Source organism: Schistocerca piceifrons, chromosome 1 (assembly GCF_021461385.2).
Source record: "Schistocerca piceifrons isolate TAMUIC-IGC-003096 chromosome 1, iqSchPice1.1, whole genome shotgun sequence".
Lineage (NCBI taxonomy): Eukaryota > Metazoa > Arthropoda > Insecta > Orthoptera > Acrididae > Schistocerca > Schistocerca piceifrons.
In genome coordinates this window covers 366,668,057-366,694,847 of record NC_060138.1, presented here as the reverse complement: position 1 = coordinate 366,694,847, position 26,791 = coordinate 366,668,057, and the positions used below count along the sequence as shown (strand labels likewise).

The 26,791-nt window shown below is 41.5% G+C and overlaps 1 protein-coding gene across 1 annotated transcript in view; it reads left to right on the top strand.

The window, feature by feature from the left end:
- Positions 1 to 26,791, top strand: part of LOC124789369 (splicing factor 3B subunit 2) — a 113,192-nt gene that overhangs the window by 44,329 nt on the left and 42,072 nt on the right. Inside the window, exon 6 of the mRNA XM_047256699.1 lies at positions 23,337 to 23,544. Coding sequence (XP_047112655.1) covers positions 23,337 to 23,544 — 208 coding nt within the window. The remainder of the gene's footprint in view (positions 1 to 23,336; positions 23,545 to 26,791) is intronic.

Below are 26,791 nucleotides of genomic sequence, written 5' to 3'. Positions count from 1 at the left end.
GATGGGGCTACTATGATTAGGCTTGTGCGTGCAGGACTCGCACAGTGGCTTCCGTCAGGTGATCACTGTAGATCATTGTGATAAAGGTGGAGCAATTTTCTGCAGGAAGGATGACTAAATAAGGATCTGGCCTGCAGATGCAGATGACTGTTCTGTCTTCTATCGAGAGGTTTGTGGTCCTGAGAAGGGACCTTAGGAGGGAAAGTGAGATCAAGTTGGAGGTAAGGAATTCCTGGAAGATAGGAGAGTAGTTTGATGGGAGAGGGGGTAGGGGTCATGGTTGGATAGTGGTACAAACTGGAAGAGTCGAGATTCTCTGATGGGGCTAGGTTGGCTTTGGTTGATAGTATTAGTAACAAAAAGTGTTACCACTACAGTGAATCAGGAGAATATGAGCAGGTCTTTGAAGAGTCCAACGTGGTTAAGCATGATTGAACTTGGATGTGGATCTTAAGGTGAAGCAGGAGAATATGAGCAGGTCTTTGAAGAGTCCAACGTGGTTAAGCATGATTGAACTTGGGTGTGGATCTTAAGGTGAAGCCTGTCAGTGGAACTGATCCATCCCATCAGAGACAGAGCCATCTGTGAAAGCAGTCACGTCATATACCAAATCTGCTGCAATTTCTGCATAGCATTTTCCAGCTGTTCACCCAAATGAAAGACCATCCTCTTATCTGTGGTGGAGACCGGAGTTGCCCACCCTGTTGCAAAACACACTCCTGACCATAAAATGTTTGATTTTGATGGCTGCTTCACAACCTGTGCTGCCTGAATCCTTCCCTCCAGTGCCAGCTTTTTTTGAACTAAATAGATGAGAGTAGTTCTTGCAACACATCCTTTGTTCCCATAATTTTCCTAGTATTAATCTCCGCTAGTCCCCAGCTCCAAACCCAGCTTCACTCTGTCTGAGCGCCTGATGTCACTCATCTCGCAACCACCCTTTGTTCCCCACAGCCTCCCTGCACTAGCAAAACTTTCCCAGTTATGGACAGCCATACTTGAAGCATGGCTCAATATTTCTGCAGGGGTTTCCGTGCCATGTTGAGTTGCTACACTATGCTGGCCCAAAGGAGGCCTGACACAATATTAGGAGATATCCCATGACTTTTGTAACCTCAGGGTACACATGTGATGATCTCTAGTGACAATAACTGCAAACAGAACATAGCTGGCAGTGCAAGATGCAATATCCTTTTCGGATTAATCAGTCAGATTCTTGTTAGGTTATTAGAGTTTTCTAAGGTTTTTAAGGTTTTGTTAAAAGAAGAAATAAAGGTAAGTCATTAGTTTGTGTTGAGAAGTCAATAACATGAAAGCCAAACAGACATGTTCACACCATGTAAGTGTCAGTACTCATAAGAAGGCATTGGGAAAATTTGTAATTTATGGCCAATGTCAGTTTTATTTTTTTCAGATTTCAATGGTAATTTTCAGTGTTATTTACTGTTGGCTGGTTTATCTTTTCATTTATTTATTTTTGTACTATTTAACTAATTTTGAATGTTACATTAAAAATGAAACTGTACCTAACATTTACATGATATTTGTTACGCCATGCATATCACATTTATTAACGTTACACTGACTTGAGAAAGAGAAAGGAAACATTTTTATTATACTTCACAATTAAGAAAACAATTTTAAGACATGTAAATTTTCAGCCAAACACTGCAGACTTTTTTTTTTTTTTTTTTTTTTTTTTTTTTTTTTTTTTTTTTTTTTTTTTTTTTAATGACTGTTGTCATGATTTTTAGATTATTTTCCCAGAGATCGTACCACCAATCTGTCAGTACTTCGCTGTAGTTAGAGAAAAGCTGCACACTGTCTGCATTGGAACATTGGATCCAAATGACATTCAGTGCCAAAACTGCAAACTTCTGGTTATCGACTCCTTATGCATACACAAATTAGATTATGTCAACATTATCTGATTCAATGGAAATTTGCTTTTCAGCAAAATTCTGAAGAGATTTACACCCCTTCAGAGTAGCCGCACTACTGTGACCAGACTGCAGTATCCTTGCCATGTGTGCAATAATGGGGGTCAAGCTTATTTCCGTTGGGATAAAATGTGAATCTGTGACTTAAAATATGGGTTCATTTAGACCTGTGGCCATGAGAGCTAACAACCTTGTCTGAAAATGCAATCCAGTGGGCCTCAATCCCTCCTTAATTTCTCCATGAAACACTTACTTTTTTATGTACTTTTAAAAAATTGTATTTGTTCATCAGCAAAAATTCCTTCTTAAACCTGTTTGAAATTAGTGTGAAGTGGGATATGTCAAAGACTCTAAGAAGACAGTAATATTAGTTAACTCATTCTTTCGAAAACATGGCCTTCACAAAAATCCATTTCACTTCCTCATCCTACTGGGAATTGACATACTCTTGCCTGCATTAGACAGCTCCCATATGTCGTCACTGTGGAAAAATACAACCATTTCTTCAAAATATTCTGCTATGTAAGTGGCTGTGGGTCACGAGTTCCAGTGTGTAAAAACTTGATGAGGAAAAAAATGTGCATTCCTTTCCTTCAGAAACTCCAAATAAAAATGTTTCCTCTTCCTGGGGTTCAAAAGTTCACTTTATAAATGGCTTTTCGTAGTGTTTGACTTGCTAAGTTCCTTAAAAACAGTTGGCAGTCGGATTCAGTTTGCGAGTCCAGCACTGAACTGGATTAAAAGATCATGTACAATTTTCTTCAAAGAATCAACACATTTGTTCACGTATCTAGCACTATCAATCACTATGGCCTCTATTGGCCTCTATATTATCATGTTGTGTATTGTATTTCTAAAGAGCCCGGAAAACTGGACAAGTACATCGTGTTGAGATTGCATGTATACATGGAACAAAAATTTCTGCTAATTCCACACTTCAATGATTCTCAACAATACAGTAGTCTCATTGGCTAATATCGTGACATCTGTTCAAGCATGATAGTCTCCTTCATTGTTTTTACATGCGGAATGTTAGTATCACCTAAAAAGGAACACTTATTCTATTAGTTATTTGATTTTTGAAAAAATAATTTGATAATGTCCTAGTGCAGAACATATTACTTTATTAAATATTGAGTTTTAATAGCATCAAGTTTAAACTACAGTTTTACTGTTGACAAAACACTGCTCACCTTCAGTGAATTCATTCATTCACTGCCGATAATTTTCATTTTTCCAGTTTGTGGAGGAGAATGTTGGACTTTGTAAAGTTTTCAAGCTGCTGCTAATAGAAGACTGCTGCTCATTTGCAAACAGAATTTCTTCATTTAAAGTAGTGTCTTTACACTCTCATGAAATTCTGCTACTGCAGTTTTTTTTTTTTTTAAGCTTCGGTTTCAAATTCCTGTGGTCCTGTCGTCGGCAGTCACTGCTGGATTTGGCACTTTTGCAGTCAGCATTGAGTTGCATTTATAATACAATGAATATAGGGCAGAGTTTGTTTTCACTCAAGATTTTACGAGAATTTTGGAGAAAACATTAATAGCGCTGCTGTGCTGCAAACTGTGGCCAGTCATGTGAAACAGTTATATGAACAGTTATATGACAAAAGACGTTCAGCGAGACAACTTGCAACTCGATAAATAGTTGTATAGATTTTTGAATGCAGAAACTGTTCCAACAACTTTGTGGTGATATTAAATAACATATTTGTAAGTTATATGCATTACAAGCTGAGTTTATATTATGACAAATACATATAGTGTGATTTTAACTAGTTGGCACCTGACATTTAAGATCCGAAGTTGCGCTGTTGTTGCATGAAGTACTGTCTGCTGACAGCCAACACTGCTCTTTCCTCTTCACAGCAATAGAAAATTGCTTTAAAGCCTCTACCTCTGACAAAAATGAAGTGAAATATCTCAAATTCCCACATGGTATAGCTCTCTGTAGTCTCTGTTGTCATCTCAAAAATGTGTTCTTATTTTTAGTTAGGGGCAGGGTTACATTAATTTTTTTGAAATGTATGGAATTTTCCCATTTGTAAACAGCTTCAGACTTACCACATGAGATCTCGAAAACTATTTAACTCTCAACAATACTTTCCTTTTCAAAGTTGCATATTGCATTTCTTCTCCTATACGCAAGCTTATGAAAATAACATTTTTGTCCATTTGTGTCAATATGTAACTGTTTAACAGGTAAGAAGTTTAGAAAAAAAAAAAAAAAAAAAAAAAATAAAGTCCCTGTCCCTTACAAAAATACTGCAAAAATTCTGAGTCACATATGGTATCCTTGTTGGTACACTTCTAAGCATGCGAAAAATCATTTCCTAATTTTAATTATTGCTAGTGTTACTTTGGTTACTGAAATAAGAGAAATTTTTGCATCCAGAAAAATTTCCTTCTTATCACTGTGTATCTCAGAAACTATTATGCTAATTGAAAAAAATGTCTTGGTGTTTACACGAAATGAAATGCACTTAAAATACTGTCTTAACTTACCATTAGAACATGATTGCAGCTGACTGAACAGTTTCTTCATCTACATCTACATTTATACTCCGCAAGCCACCCAACGGTGTGTGGCGGAGGGCACTTTACATGCCACTGCATTACCTCCCTTTCCTGTTCCAGTCACGTATGGTTCGCGGGAAGAACGACTGTGCGCGCTCGAATCTCTCTAATTTTACATTCGTGATCTCCTCGGGAGGTATAAGTAGGGGGAAGCAATATATTCGATACCTCGTCCAGAAACGCACTCTCTCGAAACCTGGACAGCAAGCTACACCGCATTGCAGAGCGCCTCTCTCGCAGAGTCTGCCACTTGAGTTTGCTAAACATCTCCCTTAGTCTCACAAGAAGAAAGAGAAATTTATCGAAATAAATTCACAAAAACAAGAATTAGTGGAAATGAGAGGTTCATTAAAGTACACTATACACAGATTGACAGTGGGGAGGAACACTTAATTCAGAGTCAGGGGAACTATTGATTTGACTGCTTGTAGTGTCAGATATAATCGAGTCTCAATGCACTCTTGTAATACACCTTCAGTAGCCAATGCTTCCTGTACCATGTGTTTCATATGGTTAACTGCCTTTTGCCAGTCTTCTGGTGTCACTGTGTCAACTGCCTCCTTCAAAAGGCATTCCTCTTCAGTTAATGTAATATCTTTATTTACTGTGGTAATATATCATTTGGCTTGTGACTAAATGAGTTATGTTGTGTTGAAATGACAGTGGCAGAAAGGCAGTCTGAGTACTTTATGCTTCTATCTTTTGCCATTTCATTCATAAGGTAAGCTGGATGCATTGTGTTGTGGTTGTGACATAACTTCTAACATTCTACCCTTTTCAAGCTACTGTCAAATCGTATCTTACACATCTCTACCCAGCAAAAATGCCTGTGTTCCTCATTGCCGTTGTGGGCAGGTATCTTGTATAACTCAGCATAAATATAAGAGTTGCAGACAGGCACAACAAGAAGATTGTCACATATACACTGGTCAGCCAGAACATTATGACCACTGACCTAGTATTGACATAAACCTGTCCAGGCAGTAGCAGCATCACTTGGTGACGAATGACTGTTAGTCAGGCACATGCACGGTGCATGTAGTGTCAGTGAGTGTGCTGTCAGTGTGTAGAGTGGGGGAGGTGTGCGATCTTCTAGAGTTTGACTGAAGGTATATTGTGATGACCCAGAGGCCTGTCATGAGCATTTCAGAAACTGCACAACTTGTCTGGTGTTTGAGGAACGCTGTGGTGAGTGTCTTTGACACGTCGTGAAGCCAAGGTGATGCCACATCCAGAGGTCGTGGGTTTGGGTGGCCACCCATCATTATAGATGTTGGACGTTGTACGCTGGGCAGACTGGTAAAACAGGACAGGTGGCAAACTATGCTGCATCTAACACCAGACTTTAATGCTGAGCAGAGTACAAGTGTCTGAACACTCATCACTCTTTAATGGGTTCATGCTTGGCTACCATAGGGTCCCAATCTTTGTAGCATCTTTTGCCTTCTCTGCTGCATGTCTATCATCTTCCTCTGCTTTTTCCCCTCCCTTGAGGAGCATGTCTGAAGTGTTTATGGGAATGTTTCCCACTGTCCGTAGCTAACATACGAACAGTCTCACCACTGTTTTTCGTTCCTTTTTTCCTTTCTTCATTCAACTTCTCCTATCCTTCCTCCGCTTCAGCGTTTGAAGCTCCTCTTTTTATCTTTTTCCTCCCTGAACACTGCTGAAGGTTGGCCCATGCATCTGATGCATAACAGCTGACTCAGTAACACGTAATTCCCAACCCGTGGCTGATAGGTAGGGTTCACATGTACCCCCTGGTACAGGCCAGGCCCGGGAGGGGGGGGGGGGTGAGATTGCCTGAGCTGCTACTCCCAAATTGCTGCTCTGTCAGGTGTTCAGCAGGTGTGACCTGAGGTGTGAACAATCACCTAAGGCGGGGTGCACCTTGTGAAGGGGGCCTCCATGTTGGAAGGAGCGCATCATCGGAGGTGCTGGCAACCATGGGGGATTTCCTTGCAGTGAGCCAATCATTATCTTTGCAGTCAACATTGACCAAACATAAACGGAATGAAGCTCCCGATTCAAAGACCCTCCCAGCTACACCATGTTCCTCGTGGTTCCTCGTAGTTTCACATACTGAAGATGGTCAGTCCTTCACAATGGTATATCTGTTTGTTATTCAGAAAGGTGTTGATGCAATTGCTGACCCTGTGAAATCCTGCTCTCGTTTATGGAATGGCACTTTGCTTTTGGAGAATACTTCTGATTCCCAAACACAACAACTGCTTGCCACTTCGCTTCTCCACGGCTGTCTTGTTCGTGGTGTTATTTACACTAGGCTGCTGGTCTGACCAAGGCTGAAATCCAAACATACCTCTCTGATCAGGGTGTCCTGCAGTCCATGAAGTAGTGAAAAAGGTAGATGCCTCATTAGTGCTCACACACACACTCTTTTTCTCAGTTCTTCCGTCCAAGATCAAAGCATTCTATGAAGTTATCACAGTCAGACCGTACATTCCGAACCCGATGCACTGCTACCAGTGGTATCGTTTCAAGCACACTCAAATGTTTTGTCGACACCTGGCCAAATGTGTAACTTGTGGTAAGGATGTGCACGTGGGTGAATGTCCGCCTCCTTCCTGCTGTATCAACTGCAATGGCGACCATGCTGCTGCCTCTGGAGATTGTCCCGTGTATCTTGATGAGTGGGCCGTGCAGGAGATCCGGGTAAAGGAAAAAGTACCTTACCTTGTTACTCGCAAGTTATCGGCTCATTACAAACCCTGCATTCTACCATCTAGCACATATAGTACTGTTCTTGGTACATCTTGCTCCATGAAGGACATGGCTATGCAGACATGTGACCTCAAATTCAGCTCTGAGGTTGTGAAATCGCCCAGTATCATGGTAGCTTCACCTACCCCTCGTCCAGCTGTGCAACAAGCTATCAAACTCTCACCACATGGAGCAAAGTCACCAGCTACACAACCTGCAGGCCGGAAAGGACAGAACGAATACTCTGTGAAGATTTCCTATGTCCCTCCAGTCAACCAACACCTGACTCTTCCTCTGCTAACCGGAAAGACTCGAAGAAGTCCAACAAAGGCAAATGGTCTTCTCCTTGACCCATCCGAAGATCTCCTTTGATAGTGTCGCTACATAATACCCTCGCTCAGCCGGCCTCCATGTCACTGGTGCGCACGACCAACCGTTTTTCTGCAGAAGAAAGCTGAAGCTTCTGTGGAATTCATGGAGCAGGATCCTCCTGCCTCTGTGCCCTGCAGCAGCGAGTCTTCGGAGCCTGGTGCCCAGCAGCCACCAAGGTGACATCTCTTCATTTTTTCCTCATCATGGCTCTCCTGCAATGGAGCATTCACAGCCTTCAATCCAACAAAGAGTATTTACGGCTGGTTTTAGAATCACAGCATCCACTTTTACTTTGCTTTCCGGCAGCAAAATTGTGTCCTCACGACTGCTTTGAGCTCTTGCATTTCTTCCCGGTCTGTTTTGACCTTCCATCCCCCCCGAGGTCAGCATTCCATCTCATAGGGGAGTCATGGTGCTCATACGCGATGATGTTCATAGTCAACCCATCTCCCTGACTACCCATCCTCAAGCTGTTGCAGTTCGCCGTTTCCTTCCTCACTTGACCTTCATCATACCCATATCTAAACCCGGTAAGAACAAACACCTTCCTTCTAGCTGCAGCCCAATTTCCCTCACCAGCCATGTTTACAAGGTGATGGAATGTATGATTCATGCCCCGCTGGTATGGTGGCTTGAGTCTCACAATTTACTAACCACTGCACAGTGTGGATTTCAAGTGCGCCATTCTGCAGTTGACCATCTCGTCACTGACTGTGGATGTGTTTTTCGATTTTGTGAAAGCCTACACCACCTGCTGGAGGAACTGGTATCCTTCATAATCTCTACATGTGGGGCTTCTGTGACCACCTGCCTCGTTTCCCTGAGGAATTTTTAAAAGACGAAGTTTCCAAAATACATGTGGGTTGTGCCTTGTCGGACACCTTTATCCAGGAAAATGGTGTGCCTCAGGGTTCCATCCTGAGTGTCGTCCTCTTTGCTATTGCCATTAACCCTATAATGGTCTGTCTCATGCCATTCATCTCCGACTGCTTTTTCATTGATGATTTTGCCGCAGTCTCATTGAGTGGCCTGTCTCATTGAATGGCATCTTCAGCAAAGTCTCGATTGTATTTACTCCTGGAGCATTGACAATGACTTTCGTTTTTCCTCTAACAAAACCGTTTGTATGAATTTCTGGTGGCGAACTGATTTCTCCCTCTATCTTTACCTCCTTGGCCTGTTGATCTTCTATTCGTTGAAACTATGAGATTCCTAGTGCTCATACCCGATAAGAAACTTTCTTGGCTCTCCCACATGTCAATACCTGGCAGCCCACTGTACGCGGTCCCTCAGTGTCCTACGTGTTCTCAGTGGTACTTCCTTGTTTGCAGATTGAACCACTCTCCTCCATTTGTACCGGTCCCTTGTCTATTCAAGACTAGACCATGGGTGTATCGTTTATACATCTGCACATCCATCCCTTGTACGCTGTCTCAATACTACCCATCATTGTGGCAGCTGTTTGGCCACTGGTACCTTTTACAATAGCCCGATTGAGAATCAGTAGGCAGAAGGTGCCGAACTATCTCTGTCCTACCGCCATGACTTTCTCCTCAGCAGATACACATGCCGTTTGTCTGCCATTCGTGGAAACCCATCCTATACTGCCTCCTTCGATGCCAGTATGGGCCACATCCCTCTTCTCCGTTACCTCCTGGAATTTGCTTTCAGATCTTGCTCCAGCAGATTAACTTCACACTTCCTGCACCTTTCCCAGAGGGTGTGAACCCTTTACCCGTGTTCTTGACCTTCATTTGATCCCTAAGGATACTACTCCAGCCTTTCTCTGTCGCCTTCGCATGGAACTTAATGGTAGTAGCTTTGTGTACACCAATGGCTCTCGGATGACTGTGTTGTTGGGTGTGCCTTTGTCATTGATGCCGACATTTTATGGTATTGACTTCCAGCACACTGCTCAGTATTTACAGCAGAGCTTTTCCACACTGTATCAGGCTACGGAGTACATCCAGCGACACAGGCTACTCAATTGTGTCATCCGCTCAGACACTCTCAGTGCCCTTCAACGCTGCCTCTGTGCATCCCTTAGTGCAACAGGTCCAGGAAAACTGTCACTTGCTCACTCTTGATGGAGCCACTGTGAGGTTTTTGTGGGTTCCCGGTCATGTCGGTCCGACAGGAAACGAGGCTGCTGGCGTTGCTGCCAAGGCTGCAGTCCTCGTACCTAAGTCCCATAGTTCGTATATTCGCTCTGATGATCTCTGTGTTGCCGTCTGTCAGGAAGTGGTGTCACTTTTTCATCACAACTGGTCCTCACTTCATGGGAATAAACTCCAGTTTATTAAGCTTCTCCCAGCGGCATGGATGATCTCCACTCGGCCTTCCTGCTGTGAGGAGGTCATTTTAACTATGTTGCCTATTGGGCACTGCCTTTTTGGCCATTGCCATTTGTTAAGTGGTGCTCCCCCACCACTTTGTGCACAACTTTTTAACTGTCTGACATTTCCTGATGGAATGTCCCTTTTTAACTGTTTACATTCCCGTTTGGGTGTGCCGTCTATGTTATTGGCTGTTATAGTGACTGTCAACTGCATTTTACTTCTTATCCCTCGTAGCAATATGGCAAAGACCATTTAATTTTTAGTTCTTGACCTCCATTTCTCTATTGCATATTTTATAGACCTTCCTCCATGTCCCTATTTTTATCTGTCTCGTCTTCTATCAATTGGGATTGACGTATAGTCATTTTTAACTCCTCTCACTGTCTTTGTGTTCCACAGTTTGACATGGGTGTGTATGAACGTAGTTGTTTTTGTGCCCTAAAACAAAACAAACACTCCTAACGATGGGCCTCCACAGACAACGACCCATGCATCTGTCATTGTTAACACCATGACATTCGGTAACTATAGCTGAAATGGGCACATGAACATAGGCACTGGACACTGGCGCAGTGGCAGAGTGTTGCCTAGTCTGACGAATCTCGACACCTCCTTCATCATGCTGATGGGAGGGTGCGAATCTGTTGCCTTCCAGAGGAACAGCTGCTTGACATCTGTGCTGGCAGAGGCTCCATTATGTTCTGGGAACCTTCATGTGGGCATCTATGGGTCCAGTGAGGTCGTGGAAGGATGGCCAAGGGCATTGCCATTTTTCAACAAGATAATGCATCATGTCTTAAGACCAGGAGTGTGATGGTGCGAGTAACCAAGTGGCAAGTTCCAATTGATGTGCTGTTCCCCCATCTGACCTGACCTGAACCCAGTCAAACACATCTGGGATGTGATTGAACGTGTTATCAGAGCTCATTGCCCTACCCCGCAGAATTTACGGGAATTAGGTGACTTGTATGTGCAGATTTGGTGGGCCAGTTCCCTTCAGTAACCTACCAAGGTCTCACTGGTTCCATGCCACGATGCTTCATCATTGTTATCTGTGCCAGAGATGTATATACCAGCTGTTAAATAGGTGGTCATAATGTTCTGCCTGATCAGTGTAAACCTTTGGGAAGTGCGGCTGTAGATAGCCGTCATGTTGTGTGTGAGACATCTGCTTGCTTGTGTGAATGTGTGTGCATTTTTCTTTTCTGAAGAAGGCATTGGCTGAAAATTTATATGAACTGTCGTTTCGTTGTGCCTGTCTACAACTCTATGTATCATCTTCACGATGAGTAGCAATCTGTCCTTTCCATAATATTGTTGATCCTGTTTTATATAACAGAGTGATATGGAGTAATTGGATAGATAAAAGGCCTACTCACTAAGTGGTGGCAGGAGAACACATATATAAAAGGTATCAAAGGTTGCAAGCTTTTGGAGACAGTGGCTCCTACTTCTGGCAGAAAGTTGAAGGGGAAGGAAGAGGAGTGAAGGAAAAGGACTGGTGAATGTTAGGAAAAGGGGTAGACTTCAGAAAAGTTACCCAGAAACTTGCGTCAGGTGCGACTTACCAGATGGGATGAGAAGGAAAGACTGATTGTTGGGGACTGCACCAGATGAGATACAGTTTTCTGAACTTCACCTCTTTTCCTAAAACTCATCAGTGCTTTTCCTTCACCCCTCTTCCTTCCCCTTCAACCCTTCTTCCTGAAGTAGGAGCAACTGGCTCCGAAAGCTTGCAAACATGTGTTTTCTCCTGCCACCACTTGGTGAGTAAATTTTTTAACCATCACATTACATAATATTTTGAAAAATTAATTATTTTCATTGATGACACAGCATGTTATCTGTAACAGTTATAGAGTTTTTCATTAAGTCTTCAAACTTTTTCATAAAAGTGTTGTGGTTCATCTCTTCATAGTAATCAGAGATTTTATTTGAACTGAATGACAGCAGACCAGACAGTTGGGCTTGCTGGTCTAGCGGTAAAGTGCTTGGCTGGCAACCAAGAGGTTGCGGGATTGAGTCCCAGTCAGACCTTGGATCTGTCAGTCTGCATTTTAACTTAGCCTTAACCTCTCAATGATGTGAGGAGTTGCCAGGAATGAGATGTAGTTCAGATTCCACATTAAACTCTGGCCCCCTTTCTTTGTTTGGATAACTGGAGTAGATTAGTGTCCAAAGTGACATCAAATTGAAAGACTTGCACCGGGCCAGTGAACCACATAAAATTTATTTATTTTACAGCAGCTTTTGGAATTTCTAGCATGTACTACATTACTCTCTTATGTCTGCTAATCGTGGCTGCCATACTACCATTGTGATATCATCTTTCTAACCTTTTTTAATTTGTGTCCCATATTCTCCCACGTTTCATCAATCTGAACAGTATCCTCCTTATTTGTTCCTATTAATTCTCTAAGAAAATGGCAGCACCTAACAGTTATAAGTTATATCTTGGTATTCCATTAGTTACTTGTGAGCACACGTAGATTTATAGCGAAATCCTAAATTTTTCTCAACTCGTAACAAGGGTAGCATGTAGCTTTTCTAGTGTCGAATGCACCTTTCGCAAATTATTTGTGTATGTTTCACTAAAAATAACAGCTACTTGGAAAGAGTAGAGTTTTGTGGATTACCTCTCAAGATGTGTGTTCTTGCCAAGTGTCACCAGTTTAGATTTGGCTAATTCCTTTTTCGTGAATTTCTCCTTGCTAATTCTTATTATGGATATTCACTGAGTTACAGAGCAGCTGCAATCCACTCACCACTTTATCAAAAGGAACGAAAGGCACCCCTCTCCCTCTCCCTATCTCCACTCTATATCTACATCTCCATCTCCCTATCTCTATCTCCATCGCCCTCACATAATTCCCTCAGGGAACACGCACATTTTTTGAAAATGTCCTAGGAGTGTGCAGCTTCAATCTGACCCTCTTTTGACTACTTTCATCATAAATTGTAAGGCACGCGAAGATAAAAGTCACACAGATCTCTTCCTGCAGAGGCTCACTGAGGAAAGGCCCTGCACAGAGCTTTAGCTAGTGTAGTAGAAGTGGCAACACAGAGGGAGGTGACAATGCCAGGCTCCCGCTTGGTGTATTGGTGGTGGGAGCAGTCCAGCCCAATAACTGTGAAGTGACAACTACTTTCAGTCAGACAAGCAATTCTGAAATGTTTCAGCTAAATGAAATTTAAATCATGTAATGAATTTATACATTCGTAATAGTACTTTTGTTGTAAATGATGCGTTAGAGGTAGTGAAACACTGCATTCAACCATGACTAACACAGTGCTATTGTGCACAGTATTGTTTAGTTGCTAATGCTCACTGTGACTTGATACAAAACACCTCCAGTCCATTTCTTAATGTGGGAAAGGAACTGTTACTTTAAACTGTGTTGAACCACGATCAGCCATGATGAATAAGTATCTAATTTCAACATTAAATAGCAATTGGTTGTCACTGCTGGCCTCAGATTTATGGCATTTTCTACCCGGGAATGGAGAAAACTGCCGTTTTCCACGACATTAAAAACCCACTGACTTCGCATTACGTCTCTAAAATTCAAAAATTTCAAACTATTTCATAACAAACAGCTGATTTCATGTTGTTTGCTGTGTTATTGTTTAGACAAAATTTTCCTCTCCCTAACAAGGTAACAACTCCAGTAGAATGATTTATGGATAGCCAAATGTGGACACGGTTGTCGCCAATTGTCACTTTACACAGAATGATGAGTCCAGCCTCAGTGGCTAGAGAGAGTGGTCATTTGTATGAGTTGTGCATGTGCCTTTGTGTGTGTGTGTGTGTGTGTGTGTGTGTGTGTGTGTGTGTGTGTGTGTTCTATTTTAGAAGAAGGCTTTTTGGCGGAAGCTCAAATATATAGCAGTCCTTTTGTTGCGCCTGTCTGCGACTCTACATCTCCTCTATATGGAGAGTAGCAGTTCATACTTTTCATAATATTGTCATTATTCTATCACAGATTTTCTGTTTTACAATATAATAATTTTATTGTAATGCCCTAGTCAGATATTTTTATTCAAGTGCAGCTATTTATTTCTTTGCTAAATTGTTAATATATTCAGTTTTGTTTTCAAATTATTCATTTATTGCAAATTTCTTTTACTTTCTTTTGATTGAATGCAAATTATTTCCAGCTAGATTTACAGAATAAAATAATGTGGTTGAAATAAAATACATTCAGTGTCTCAGAATTTTCTTCCAATGATATCTACAAGAGTCATTCAAAAAGAAATGAACTGGAGGTTGCAAAATGAACACAGCTGAAGGGATCGTAATGCCATTTCCTATGGAAGAAGGTGTAGTCCCGATCAGTGCACTGAGGTCCCAAAGTAACCACTAAGAGTACATGCACATGCATCCATGTGCCCATTACACTTAGTCATTCTGAAAATGATGAATTGAGGTTTTAAAAGAAGAGCAAAGGGGTGTGGTGCATTTCGTGACAGCGGAAGGAGTGTGGAGATGGAAATTCATTGAAGAACGGCACAAGTGTCAGGAGCACACTGCAGCTGCCATCATAACACGCAGGTCTTCAGTAATGAAGGCATCCACCTGCTGGACAATGTTGTTGACAAGAAATATGGCGTTCCAGATCATATGTGTTGATCCAACGATCAACCCTTCATTGAATTGCTTGTGCTGCACCTTGACTCTTGTACGGACATGCAGCACACTTTGTACACATGTTCTGTTCTTTGATGAATTTCCGTTCCCCGTACTTCTCCTACTATATTTCACACTGCACCCCCTGACTCTTCTTTTGAAGTCTCCATGTCTCCATTTTCACCAGAACTGAATGCAATGAATGGTTGTTTCATTAGGTGGGTGGGCTCGCACCTGTCCCTCTGGTGGAGGGTTTTGGGCTTCAGCACTCTTGTAGGGAACGTATGTTCTTCTGTAAGCAGTAGCATCATGATCCTTTCAGTGCTTCTCATTTTATAGCCTCTGGTTCCTCTCTTTTTGAATGTCCCTTTTTTATTTATTATTTCAACAAAGTGCATTGAGGCCTCTCAGCAAGGTGGCTACCAACTTGCAGTCGCTGCCTATCGTGTAATATTTTGCTATAACAGGCAGTCAAAGATCCATGTCAAATGGAAAAAGACAATACTGCATCGACACAATTCCCATTAACTCTATGTGAAACAAAGAAAGAAACACATTTCTGTGAATATATTAAAATATAAAAAATTATCTATCAAACTCAAGTTGGAAAAAACAGCATTGTTAGTGGCAGTGTTTGTGACACTGTAGACTATCTCTCTTGTGGTAGTGGACACTCCAAATCCAATTATTAATTAGTGTTCATCCTTCTCACTCTGAAAGAAGCTATATATGGTAACTTTCTTGGTGTACTCCCTCTTCTGGTCAGTTTATTTCTTCCTCCAAAATTCTCACATTACCAGTGATCAGACGTTCTAATAGCCATGTAACTTTTTTTTTAATTTCAGCGTTATGCTTGAAACATTTTCTTTGCCAGGATCGTCATCAGTATTTTTACATCCTGAGCCCGAGACTTGTTGATGCTTTACAACCTTTCAGATTTTCCAAGATGTGGGCTTGGCTTCATGTCCAACATGTGACTTGGAGAACCAGGTAATTTTAATTAAAGATTTTCTTCTCTAGCCTTTGGTGACCCACACCTGGCTTCACATTGCTAGTTTTGGCCCACTTTAAGTATTTTATTCCCGGGTGTCCAGCATGCCTCTAAATGCTACCTGGGGAGACATTCAGTGGGAGTCTAGCATTCCATACTGGAGACAGTTACAAGGAAACTGATTTACTGCTTAAGAATCTGTTGTTTGTATCCACAGAAGATGTTCATAGCATAAAGTAAACTAACACTGAAAGAACATTAATTTGATTTACCCTTGTTGTTGTTGTTGTTGTGGTCTTCAGTCCTGAGACTGGTTTGATGCAGCTCTCCATGCTACTCTATCCTGTGCAAGCTTCTTCATCTCCCAGTACCTACTGCAACCTACATCCTTCTGAATCTGCTTAGTGTATTCGTCTCTTGGTCTCCCTCTACGATTTTTACCCTCCACGCTGCCCTCCAATGCTAAATTTGTGATCCCTTGATGCCTCAAAACATGTCCTACCAACCGATCCCTTCTTCTAGTCAAGTTGTGCCACAAACTTCTCTTCTCCCCAATTCTATTCAATACCTCCTCATTAGTTTCGTGATCTACCCACCTTATCTACAGCATTCTTCTGTAGCACCACATTTCGAAAGCTTCTATTCTCTTCTTGTCCAAACTAGTTATCGTCCATGTTTCACTTCCATACATGGCTACACTCCATACAAATACTTTCAGAAATGACTTCCTGACACTTAAATCTATACTCGATGTTAACAAATTTCTCTTCTTCAGAAATGCTTTCCTTGCCATTGCCAGTCTACATTTTATATCCTCTCTACTTCGACCATCATCAGTTATTTTACTCCCTAAGTAGCAAAATTCCTTTACTACTTTAAGTGTCTCATTTCCTAATCTAATTCCCTCAGCATCACCCGATTTAATTTGACTACATTCCATTATCCTTGTTTTGCTTTTGTTGATGTTCATCTTATATCCTCCTTTCAAGACACTGTCCATTCCGTTCAACTGCTCTTCAAAGTCCTTTGCTGTCTCTGACAGAATTACAATGTCATCGGTGAACCTCAAAGTTTTTACTTCTTCTCCATGAATTTTAATACCTACTCCGAATTTTTCTTTTGTTTCCTTTAGGGTCATTCCACACCAAGTGGTCTAAAACTGAAAAAAGTTCCCACCATCATGGTCTCCAATTTTCGTCAAATTTTAACTGTAGCTTTAGTCAAGTGTTGAAGTAAGTTTCCCAAGATTTCAGGCCTCTAGCTGCAATAGCTGCTGATCTAGACCCCCTTGTCTGAAGTGTACTTAGTCCGTGTGCATGCAACATAAAAAAAATGTCATATTTGGAGTCTAATAAAATCGAAACTAATTCATAAGAATGGTTAGTAAGATGCGACCCTGTACAGTTTTTTTTGCTGATTCCAACGAAATTATGTATAACATTACTCATGCAAACCCCGGTCAAATAACTCGACTCAAAGTATACTTCAAAATTTGTCGTGACACAACGCGACAAATTTTGACCAATATTAAGACTGCAATGATTTCCTTGCAGTTGAAGATATGGACTTGAACTTTTGGCCAAGCTTCATGCTTGTGCTAGACATAATGCAGCCGGATTTGCAATGATCCAGGCCATATGGTCGCCCTGCAGTATCTCTTCAAATTAGGCAGTGTCAGCACAAACGGTAAAATTTACCAAAGTTTCAAGCCAATTACTAAAAAATAGTTGGCCTGAATCTGCTTGTGAATAGTATCACCTAAAAGAGAAACTCTTGCTCTACAAGACTGACATTTGTTTTTTTTGCAACGCGACCATTAAGTACTCATTAACTCACATCAAAGTTGTTATATTTTGTATGCGCGATGCACTAATTTTTCTTCATTTCTAGGAATTTGAATCTTAATAGTCGCTTAGAATTACTGATATAATTGGATATTTCATTCGTGTTTTATTCAGTGATTGGCCAGTGAGAGATGTCAGAAGTTAATGAAGAAGAAGAATCGTTGGCCCCCTGTTCAATTGGAAAAGATGCTGCTGCATCGAAGTGCCATGTTATCTTCTATGCTAAGAAGACTGGATTCAAAGCGTTTAGTGATTTCACAGAATGTGACCAGAAATTGCTTGTTTCGCGTTCAGAAGCCAAACTTGACGAAAATTCCATCATTTGCTTCCACCATGAAGCCCTCTTCCTACATGAATATCAAGCGATGCAAAAGAAATGTTGCAATCCATTCAAGAAGAGGAATCACAATGTAAAAGCTGGACTTAGACTGCTTGATAATGAAACAGCTGCCAAACTTTGCCTGTTAAAGAAAAAAGAAGTGATTGATATAAAACCTGGTCAGAAGCTTTGCCCTCGCTGCATGTCGGCACTGAACCAAAAGCTAGAAGATTCATCATCACTATCAACCCAATCTGAACAAGATTTCACAACGGATGAAACTGAACCAGCCATCAACAAAAGTTTATCATTTATTGGTGCTTCACCATTGAAAAGAAGACAACTAAGTAAAAGAGATAAGCAAAGCTATGCAAAAAGAAAGATCTTGGATGCACAAAGTTTAATTGGGAATCAAATTGCTGCTGCTGTAGGAATCAATTACGATGAACAGCCAAGTTCAAGTAAAAGTCGCCCATGCAATAATTGTGCAGATCTTGATAATCTTATAGAAGAGTTGAAAGAAAAATGTAAAGTGTCAAATCGTAGGACAAAAGTTCAAATATTGACCTTGGTTCCAAGAAGCTGGACAATTAAAGATACGATAACAGCATTTAATGTATCAGAAAGAATGGTAAAGCAAGCGAGAAAACTGAAGAATGAGCAAGGTGTTCTAGCTTTTCCAGCAAATCGGCAAGGAAGGAAGCTTTCAGATGAAGTTGTCCAGAAAGTACATGACTTTTTTCAAGATGACGAATTCAGCAGACTTTGTCCAGGGAAGAAAGACTGTGTGCCTGTGAGAATTTCAGGAACAAAGGTGTACAAGCAAAAGCGGTTGTTGCTTTGCAATTTGAAGGAAATGTACGTGTCTTATCAGAAGCAAAATGGACCAGAAATTGGCTTCTCAAAGTTTTGCGAGCTTAGACCAAAATGGTGTGTTACAGTTGGCTCTGCTGGAATGCACTCAGTTTGTGTCTGTACAATACACCAAAATGTCAAGCTTATGCTCACTGGTGCATCAATCAATGAAGACTACAAGGAAATTCTTAGCAAAGCTGTTTGCAGCTTGGAAAACAAGGATTGTATGCTTCATCGTTGTGAAAACTGCCCTGGTCCAGAAGGTGTAGAAGCAGTTATTGCAACATATTTTGAAGATAATGACCCTGAAGAACTGATTGAGTACAAACAATGGATTCATACCGACAGGGATACTTTAGAAACAAAGCAGCTTTCAACAGAAGAGTATGTTGAAGATATTGCAGCAAAAATTTGGAACCTGTCTTGTCATCACTACATTGCCAAGCATCAAAGCCAGCACCTGAAAGCTCTCAAAACTGATTTGAAAGAAGGCGAATTCATAATACTAATGGATTTTGCTGAAAACTATTCATTTATTGTTCAAGATGCAGTGCAAGGCTTTCACTGGGAAAACAGTCAAGCAACAGTTCATCCATTTGTAGTCTACTACTGTGAAAACGAAGAGGTGCAATGTGTGAATCTTTGTGTTATTAGTGACTGCCTTCGACACGATACGATTACTGTCCATGTTTACATTGGAAAAGTAATCAATTACCTGAAGATGCAATTTTCCAAAATAAGCCACATCCACTACTTCAGTGATGGTTCAGCTGCACAATATAAGAATTTCAAGAATTTTCTCAACTTATGCTATCACAAAGAAGATTTTGAAATAACAGCAGAATGGAATTTCTTTGGAACAAGCCATGGAAAGTCGCCTTGTGATGGCATTGGAGGCACAACAAAACGGTTGGCAGCAAGAGCAAGTTTGCAACGTCCATATGAAAACCAGATTCTAACACCCAAAGATCTTTTCAACTTCTGCAATGATAATATCAATGGAATCAAATTCTTTTTCATCAGCAAAGAGGAAGTTGAAGAAGAAAAAGCTTCTCAAGAAGAAAGATTCCTGCAAGGGCACACTCTAGCTGGCACAAGAGAAAACCACCATTTTTTGCCCATTGATATGACGACAATTAAGGTCAGTAGAGTTTCTAATGATGCGACATCTTTTTTGGCCAAAATTAGTGCTGCTGAAGTAGTAGTTCAAGTCATGGATCTTCAGCCTGGGCAGTATGTTGCTTGCATTTATGAAAAGAAATGGTGGATTGGAAACATCGTTGAAATCTCAGTCGAACAGAAAGATGCTTTCATAAGCTTTATGCATCCTCATGGTCCTGCAAGTTCATTTTATTGGCCCTTAAGACGTGATACTTGCTGGATTCCAGAACAACTTATCATTGGTGTTATTCCAGCTCCATCAGTGACATCATCTGGTCGGCAATACAGTTTTCCTGAAAGCATTCTCTTGCAAATCAACGATGCTTCCAGAATGATGAAGTAACTGAGGAAGACAGGCTTGGGAACCTGCATAAAGAAACCCACAATCAGGCTTGGGATCCTGTGGTAAAGACACCCTGTAATCAGGCTTGGGAACCTGCAGTAAAGATACCCACCCGTGGCTGTTACTGCATGGCTATCGGGCGTGGCCCCTATGGCGATGGGGATGCTGGTTTTATTGTGATAACCAGTAATGGCTCAGCCATCATGGACCAACGCAGGGCACTGCGCACACAAAATATAAGATACTTTGACCTGAGTAAATAAGCACTTAATGGAAGCGTTGCAAAAGAAAAATATATCCATCTTGTAGAGCAAGAGTTTCTCTTTCAGATGATACTATTCACAATTAAATCCAGGCTGACTATTTTGTAGTAATGGGCTTTGAACTTTGGTAAATAAAGCCATTTGCGCTGACACTGCCAAATTTGAAGAGATTTTGCAAGGCGACTATAAAGCCTGGGTAGTTGGAAATCCAGCTGTATTATGTCCAGCACAAAGATAAGACTTGGTAAAAAGTTCAAGTCCATATCTTTATCTGCAAGGAAATTATTGCAGTCTGAATATTGGTCAAAATTTGTCGCATTAAGTCACGACAGAATTAGGGGTACACTTTGAGTCGACTTGTTTGACCGGATTTTGCATCAGTAATCTTATAATTAATTTCGTTTGAATCAGCACAAAAAACTGTACAGGGTCTCATCTTACTAACCATTCTTATGAATTGGTTTCAATTTTATGAGACCCCAAAAATGGCATTTTGTCTGATGTCGCGCGCATGCGAACTTACTACCCTTCAGACAAGGGGGTGTAGATCAGCAAGTATTGCAGCTAGAGGCTTGAAATCTTGAGAAACTTAATTTAGCACTTGACTAGTGCTACAGATAAAATTTGAAGAAAATTGGAGACATGATGGTGGGAAGGTTTAGACCACTTGGCATGGAATGACCCTTTACTGCTTGCTCAATATACAGATTGAATAACATCGGGGACAGGCTACAACCCTGTCTCACTCCTTTCCCAACCACTGCTTCCCTTTCATGCCCCTCGACTCTTATAACTGCCATCTGGTTTCTGTAAAAATTGTAAATAGCCTTTCGCTCCCTGTATTTTACCCCTGCCACCTTCAGAATTTGAAAGAGAGTATTCCAGTTAACATTGTCAAAAGCTTTCTCTAAGTCTACAAATGCTGGAAACGTAGGTTTGCCTTTTCTTAATCTTTCTTCTAAGATAAGTCGTAAGGTCAGTATTGCCTCACGTGTTCCAGTATTTCTACGGAATCCAAACTGATCTTCCCCGAGGTCCGCTTCTACCAGTTTTTCCATTCGTCTGTAAAGAATTCGCGTTTGTATTTTGCAGCTGTGACTTATTAAACTGATAGTTTGGTAATTTTCACATCTGTCAACACCTGCTTTCTTTGGGATTGGAATTATTATATTCTTCTTGAAGTCTGAGGGTATTTCGCCTGTCTCATACATCGTGCTCACCAGTTGGTAGAGTTTTGTCATGACTGGCTCTCCCAAGGCCATCAGTAGTTCTAATGGAATGTTGTCTATTCCCGGGGCCTTGTTTCGACTCAGGTCTTTCAGTGCTCTGTCAAACACTTCACGCAGTATCTTATCTCCCATTTCGTCTTCATCTACATCCTCTTCCATTTCCATAATATTGTCCTCAAGTACATCGTCCTTGTATAAACCCTCTATATACTCCTTCCACCTTTCTGCCTTCCCTTCTTTGCTTGGAACTGGGTTGCCATCTGAGCTCTTGATATTCATACAAGTGGTTCTCTTCTCTCCAAAGGTCTCTTTAATTTTCCTGTAGGCAGTATCTATCTTACCCCTAGTGAGACAAGCCTCTACATCCTTACATTTGTCCTCTAGCCATCCCTGCTTAGCCATTTTGCGCTTCCTGTCGATCTCATTTTTGAGACGTTTGTATTCCTTTTTGCCTGCTTCATTTACTGCATTTTTATATTTTCTCCTTTCATCAATTAAATTCAATATTTCTTCTGTTATCCAAGGATTTCTATTAGCCCTCGTCTTTTTACCTACTTGATCGTCTGCTGCCTTCACTACTTCATCCCTCAGAGCTACCCATTCTTCTTCTACTGTATTTATTTCCCCCATTCCTGTCAATTGTTCCCTTATGCTCTCCCTTATAAGGTGAAAATAGGTCCAACTAAAATACTAAATTCTACCTTTTGCCTACTCATTTGTTCTCTTTGTGCTTGTTCTTTTTGTTTCAAATGGGCCGATTTCTTTATTGCCAGACATGCTCTTACATTTTGTCTTTTAGTTTACCACCTGGCAAACAAAGATAATGCGGTGTTTCTGATTGCTTCTTTGTTTTTTCATTTATTTTAATATAATAAAGTGGAGTGAGGATACCATCTACTCCTGGTTGTGGCTGTCTACTAACAGACCATGGTGATTAGCATTACAATACTCCACTTCCCTTGAAGAGGATGATACCATGTTGTCACAGTCTTGTAAACTCTATATGAAACAGAAAAACATGTGAATATATTGAAACAAAACCAATGCAAATACAGTGAAATCTTCTTTTCTTTTTCTTTTGCCTTTGTCCCACATCAGTGCAGGGTCGGCATGATTATTAATGGATTTGGTATGGTTAATTTAAGCGGTTGCAGGATGCTCTTCCCATTGCTACCCTATAACCCCCCCCCCCCCCCCCTTTTCACCCTTTCCCTCCAGCCCTCTGCAAGACAGAATATGTGTACTCCAATTGTCTGCATGAAATGTTATTCGACTGAAAGTTAACGAAACTTTTCTAAAGTTTGTGAATTGTGGGACTTGGGTACCATCCTGATATTCACCTAGTGGGATCTGCGAAACAGACTAAAAACCACATGGAGTCTATCCAGCACACCCACCCCATTGTTAGTCTGCCAGGTGAATTCGATCTGGCGCTGGCGGAACACTCACGGCTGTCTGGGTGGATAATGCAAATACATTGAAATATAAATTTATTGATCTTTATGGACGTCACTGGGCGAAAAAGACTTCAGTGTGAATGAAAGCCACTTGCAGAGGCTTCGAAGGTATTCACCGTAGGTTTAATGTTTGTCAGTATCATGCTTCTGTTTATGTGTTAATACCTGTAGAAATATTGTCAAATGTAAGAGCAACAGAATTGAATACCTTCTACTCTGGGATGATATTGACATATTCACTTTTTAGTGGCTTAATTACATCTGAATAGAATAATTTGAATTTATTTCCCTTCTTTCAGATACATACAGGAAACTTTAGGGCTGAATGAACTTGATCCAATGTATCGTCAGTTTGCTCGCATTTTTGAAACATTCCGCATATCAGAACCTGAGAAAGTGGAAGAGATGCCACAACAGGTGCAGAAAGAACCAGTAAAGGAACCCGATTTGAAAAAAGTGCCAAAATTAGAAGAAGACTTTGATGATGATGCAGAAGAGGAAGAAGAGGTAACTGCTACATCTCATATTACTTTATATTGTAAATAGTGTCATAAATGTAATTTAGCTGGCAGTGTCATTTGGTGTTGAAGGAGACATAGTTATGTGCTGAGTCAGTATTGCAGTGGTAAATTCATGAATAAAAAGTTCTCGCTTTACTTGCCCCATCAGACTCGGATAAAATTCCAAGCTTTTGATGATTTCCTCCATCATCGTTAGGGGCTAAGTCTGACTGTCATGAAACTAGTGAGGCTCCCACATTTATGTCAGAGCGTGCCATATGTTTGGCTGGATTATGCCACAGAGTTAGTGCATGCTGAGGTAATGTGCTTTGTGTCCAAAGATTATGTTTAGACTTGTAGTCCAGTTTCACCTGTAGCACCATCTTTTACATCTGGTGGTAAACTGTGAGAAATCTTCCTGTGTGTTCTCTCTCTATCAGGTGCAAGCATTGATAAGTGCATAGCCAGTGTCTCTCTTAAAGTTGATATCAGTTATTCTAAGTTCAACTATTTCCCTGTCACAGAGCCACGATAGTTCAATACACGAGCAAGACTCCTCATTTATCGAAACAGAATGTGGTGTTTATTTAACAGACGGTGCTCAGCCACTGTTGCTTTTTCGTAATTCCTATATTTAAGGTGACACTGATGCTCTAATCATTGATTGGCAACAGTCCTTATAGACTGCTCCACGTAACTGCAACTATAGAGTCCTAAACAGCTAAAGAAACAGATCTGTCCTTTGGTGTGAGGATACCAGTGATTTATAATATTTCTTGCAAATGTGGAAACAGCTACGTGGGGCAGTCTGTAAAGACTGTTGCTGATTGCTCTGTAGAGTATAAATGTCAACTTAAAGAAGGGAATTTCAAAAAATCAGCACTACCCAAGCACAGCTTGTTAAATATAGACCACATTTTGTTTGAACAAATGAGAATTCTTTCTCACACATTGAACTGCCGGGACTCTGTGATCAAGGAAGTAGTAGAAATCAGACTAAACTATGAACAGGACAGGTTGCTACTCACCATATAGTGGAGATGTTTAGTAGCAGGCAGGCACAACAAAAAGACTGCTAAACCAGTAAGCTTTTGGCCGGAAGGCCTTCTTCTGAAATAGTTCACACACACACACACACACACACACACACACACACACACACACACACACACACACACACACACACGTTCACATTCATGCAAACACAGCTGACGCACATTTGAACACTGTCTCTGGCCACTGAGGCAAAAGCGCATGGTTGCAGAGGCAGTCTGGGTGGAGGGGGTAAGGAGGACACTGAGGTGGGGAGGGGGAGGGATAGCAGGGTAGCTTGTAGAGCATACAGAGACTTAGTGAGGAGAGAGTAGGTAAACTAGTTGCAGGCTGGAGGTTGGGTGAGGGAGTGGATCAGAAAAGGAAACAAGCAAAATCACTGCAGCTGTGTTGGTGGAATAGAAGGCTGTGTAGTGCTGGAACAAGGACAGGTGGGTGAAGGACAATGAGTAACAAAGGTTGAGGTTGGGGCCAGGATGGTTATTGGAACATATATTATACTGCAGGAAGCGTTCCCACCTGCACGATTTACAAAAGTTGGTGCCGACTGTGAAGCAGTCATTGTAGTGAATAGCATTGTGTTGGGCAGCAAACTCAACTACTGGGTCGTCCAGCTGTTTCTTGGCAACAGTTTCTCGGTGGCCATTCATGTGGACAGCCAGCTTGTTGGTTGTCATGCCGATGTAGAACACAGCACAGTGGTAGCAGTTTAGCTTGTAGATTACATGACTGCTTTCACTGGTAGCGCTGCCTTTGATGGGATTGGTGATGCTTGTGACCAGACTCGAGCAGGTGGTGGTGCGAAGGTCTTGCATCTAGCTCTATTACAGGGGTATGAGCCATTAGGCAAGGGGCTGGGAGCAGGGTTGGAGTAGGGATGGACGAGTATATTGTATAGTTTTGATGGGCAGTGGAACACCAGACCACGATGAGAGATAGTTGAAATGCTGGCGGAGAATGTGATTCAGTTGCTCCAGTACTGGGTGGTACTGAGCACGAGGGAAATGCTCTTTGTGACCAGACAGTAAGACTTTTGGAGGTGGTGGGTGACTGGAGAGATTGGAGAGATAAGGCACAGGGGAGCTGTTTCTGTTCAGGGTTGGGAGGGCGATTTCTGTCTGTGAAGTCCTCAGTAAGACCCGTGGAATATTACAAGAGGGACTGCTTGTCACTGAGGATGTGACAGCCGTGGGTGGCTGTGTTGTATGGAAGTTACTTCTTGGTGTGGAATGGGTGGTAGCTGCTGAAGTGCAGGTATTCTAGGTTTGATATGGATGGAGGTACTGATCTAGCTATTTTTGAGGTGAAGGTACACTTTGAGGAAGGTGGCTAGTTGGGTTGAGGACGACCAAATGAAGTGAATGAGAGAGAAGTTGGTGAAGTCATTAGGAATGTGGATAGGGTGTTATCAATAAATGTAAACCAGGTTTGGGATTCTGAGTGGTTAGGAAGGATTCCTCTAGATGGCCCATGAATAGGTTGGCATAAGATGGTGCCATGTGGGTGCCCATTGCTGTACCACGGATTTTTTTTGTGGGTGATTCCTTCAAAGGTGAAGCAATTGTGGGTGAGGGTATAGTTTGTCATAATAATCAGGAAGGAGGTTGTATGTTTGGAATTTGTCAGACATTTGGACAGGTAGTGTTCAACAGTGGCAAGGGCTTGGGTGTTAGGGATGTTAGTGGAAAAAGAGAGGTGGCATCAATAATGAACAATGACAAGCAGGGCACCATGTGGTAAAGGAACTGTGGAGAGCTACTGTAGGAAATGATTGGCGAATTTGTTGGGTCTGTGAGAGCAGAGATTCTCTTGGTGGGGGCACAGTAACCGGCCACTTTGACAAGTCTGGGTGGATGGGTAGGAGTGCAGGAATGGTAGGCGTGAGGAGAGGTATAGACTCAGGGAAGAGGTTCTGAGATGGGCCTAAGGATTTGACGAGAGACTGGAGATCCTGCTGGATTTCTGGAATGGTGTCACAGTGGTAGGGTTTGTAGATTGACAAATCTGACAACTGGCAAAGTCCTTCTGCCAAGTAATCCTTGCAGTTCAAAACCACAGTGGTGGAGCCTTTGTCAGCAGATAGTACCTTATAATCTTACTAAGTGATGACAAAGGCTCCATTTTGATGCATATTATACACATATAGCACACACAAACTACTGAATATGCAAGCAGGTGTCCAATGTGTAACTTTTACCAAA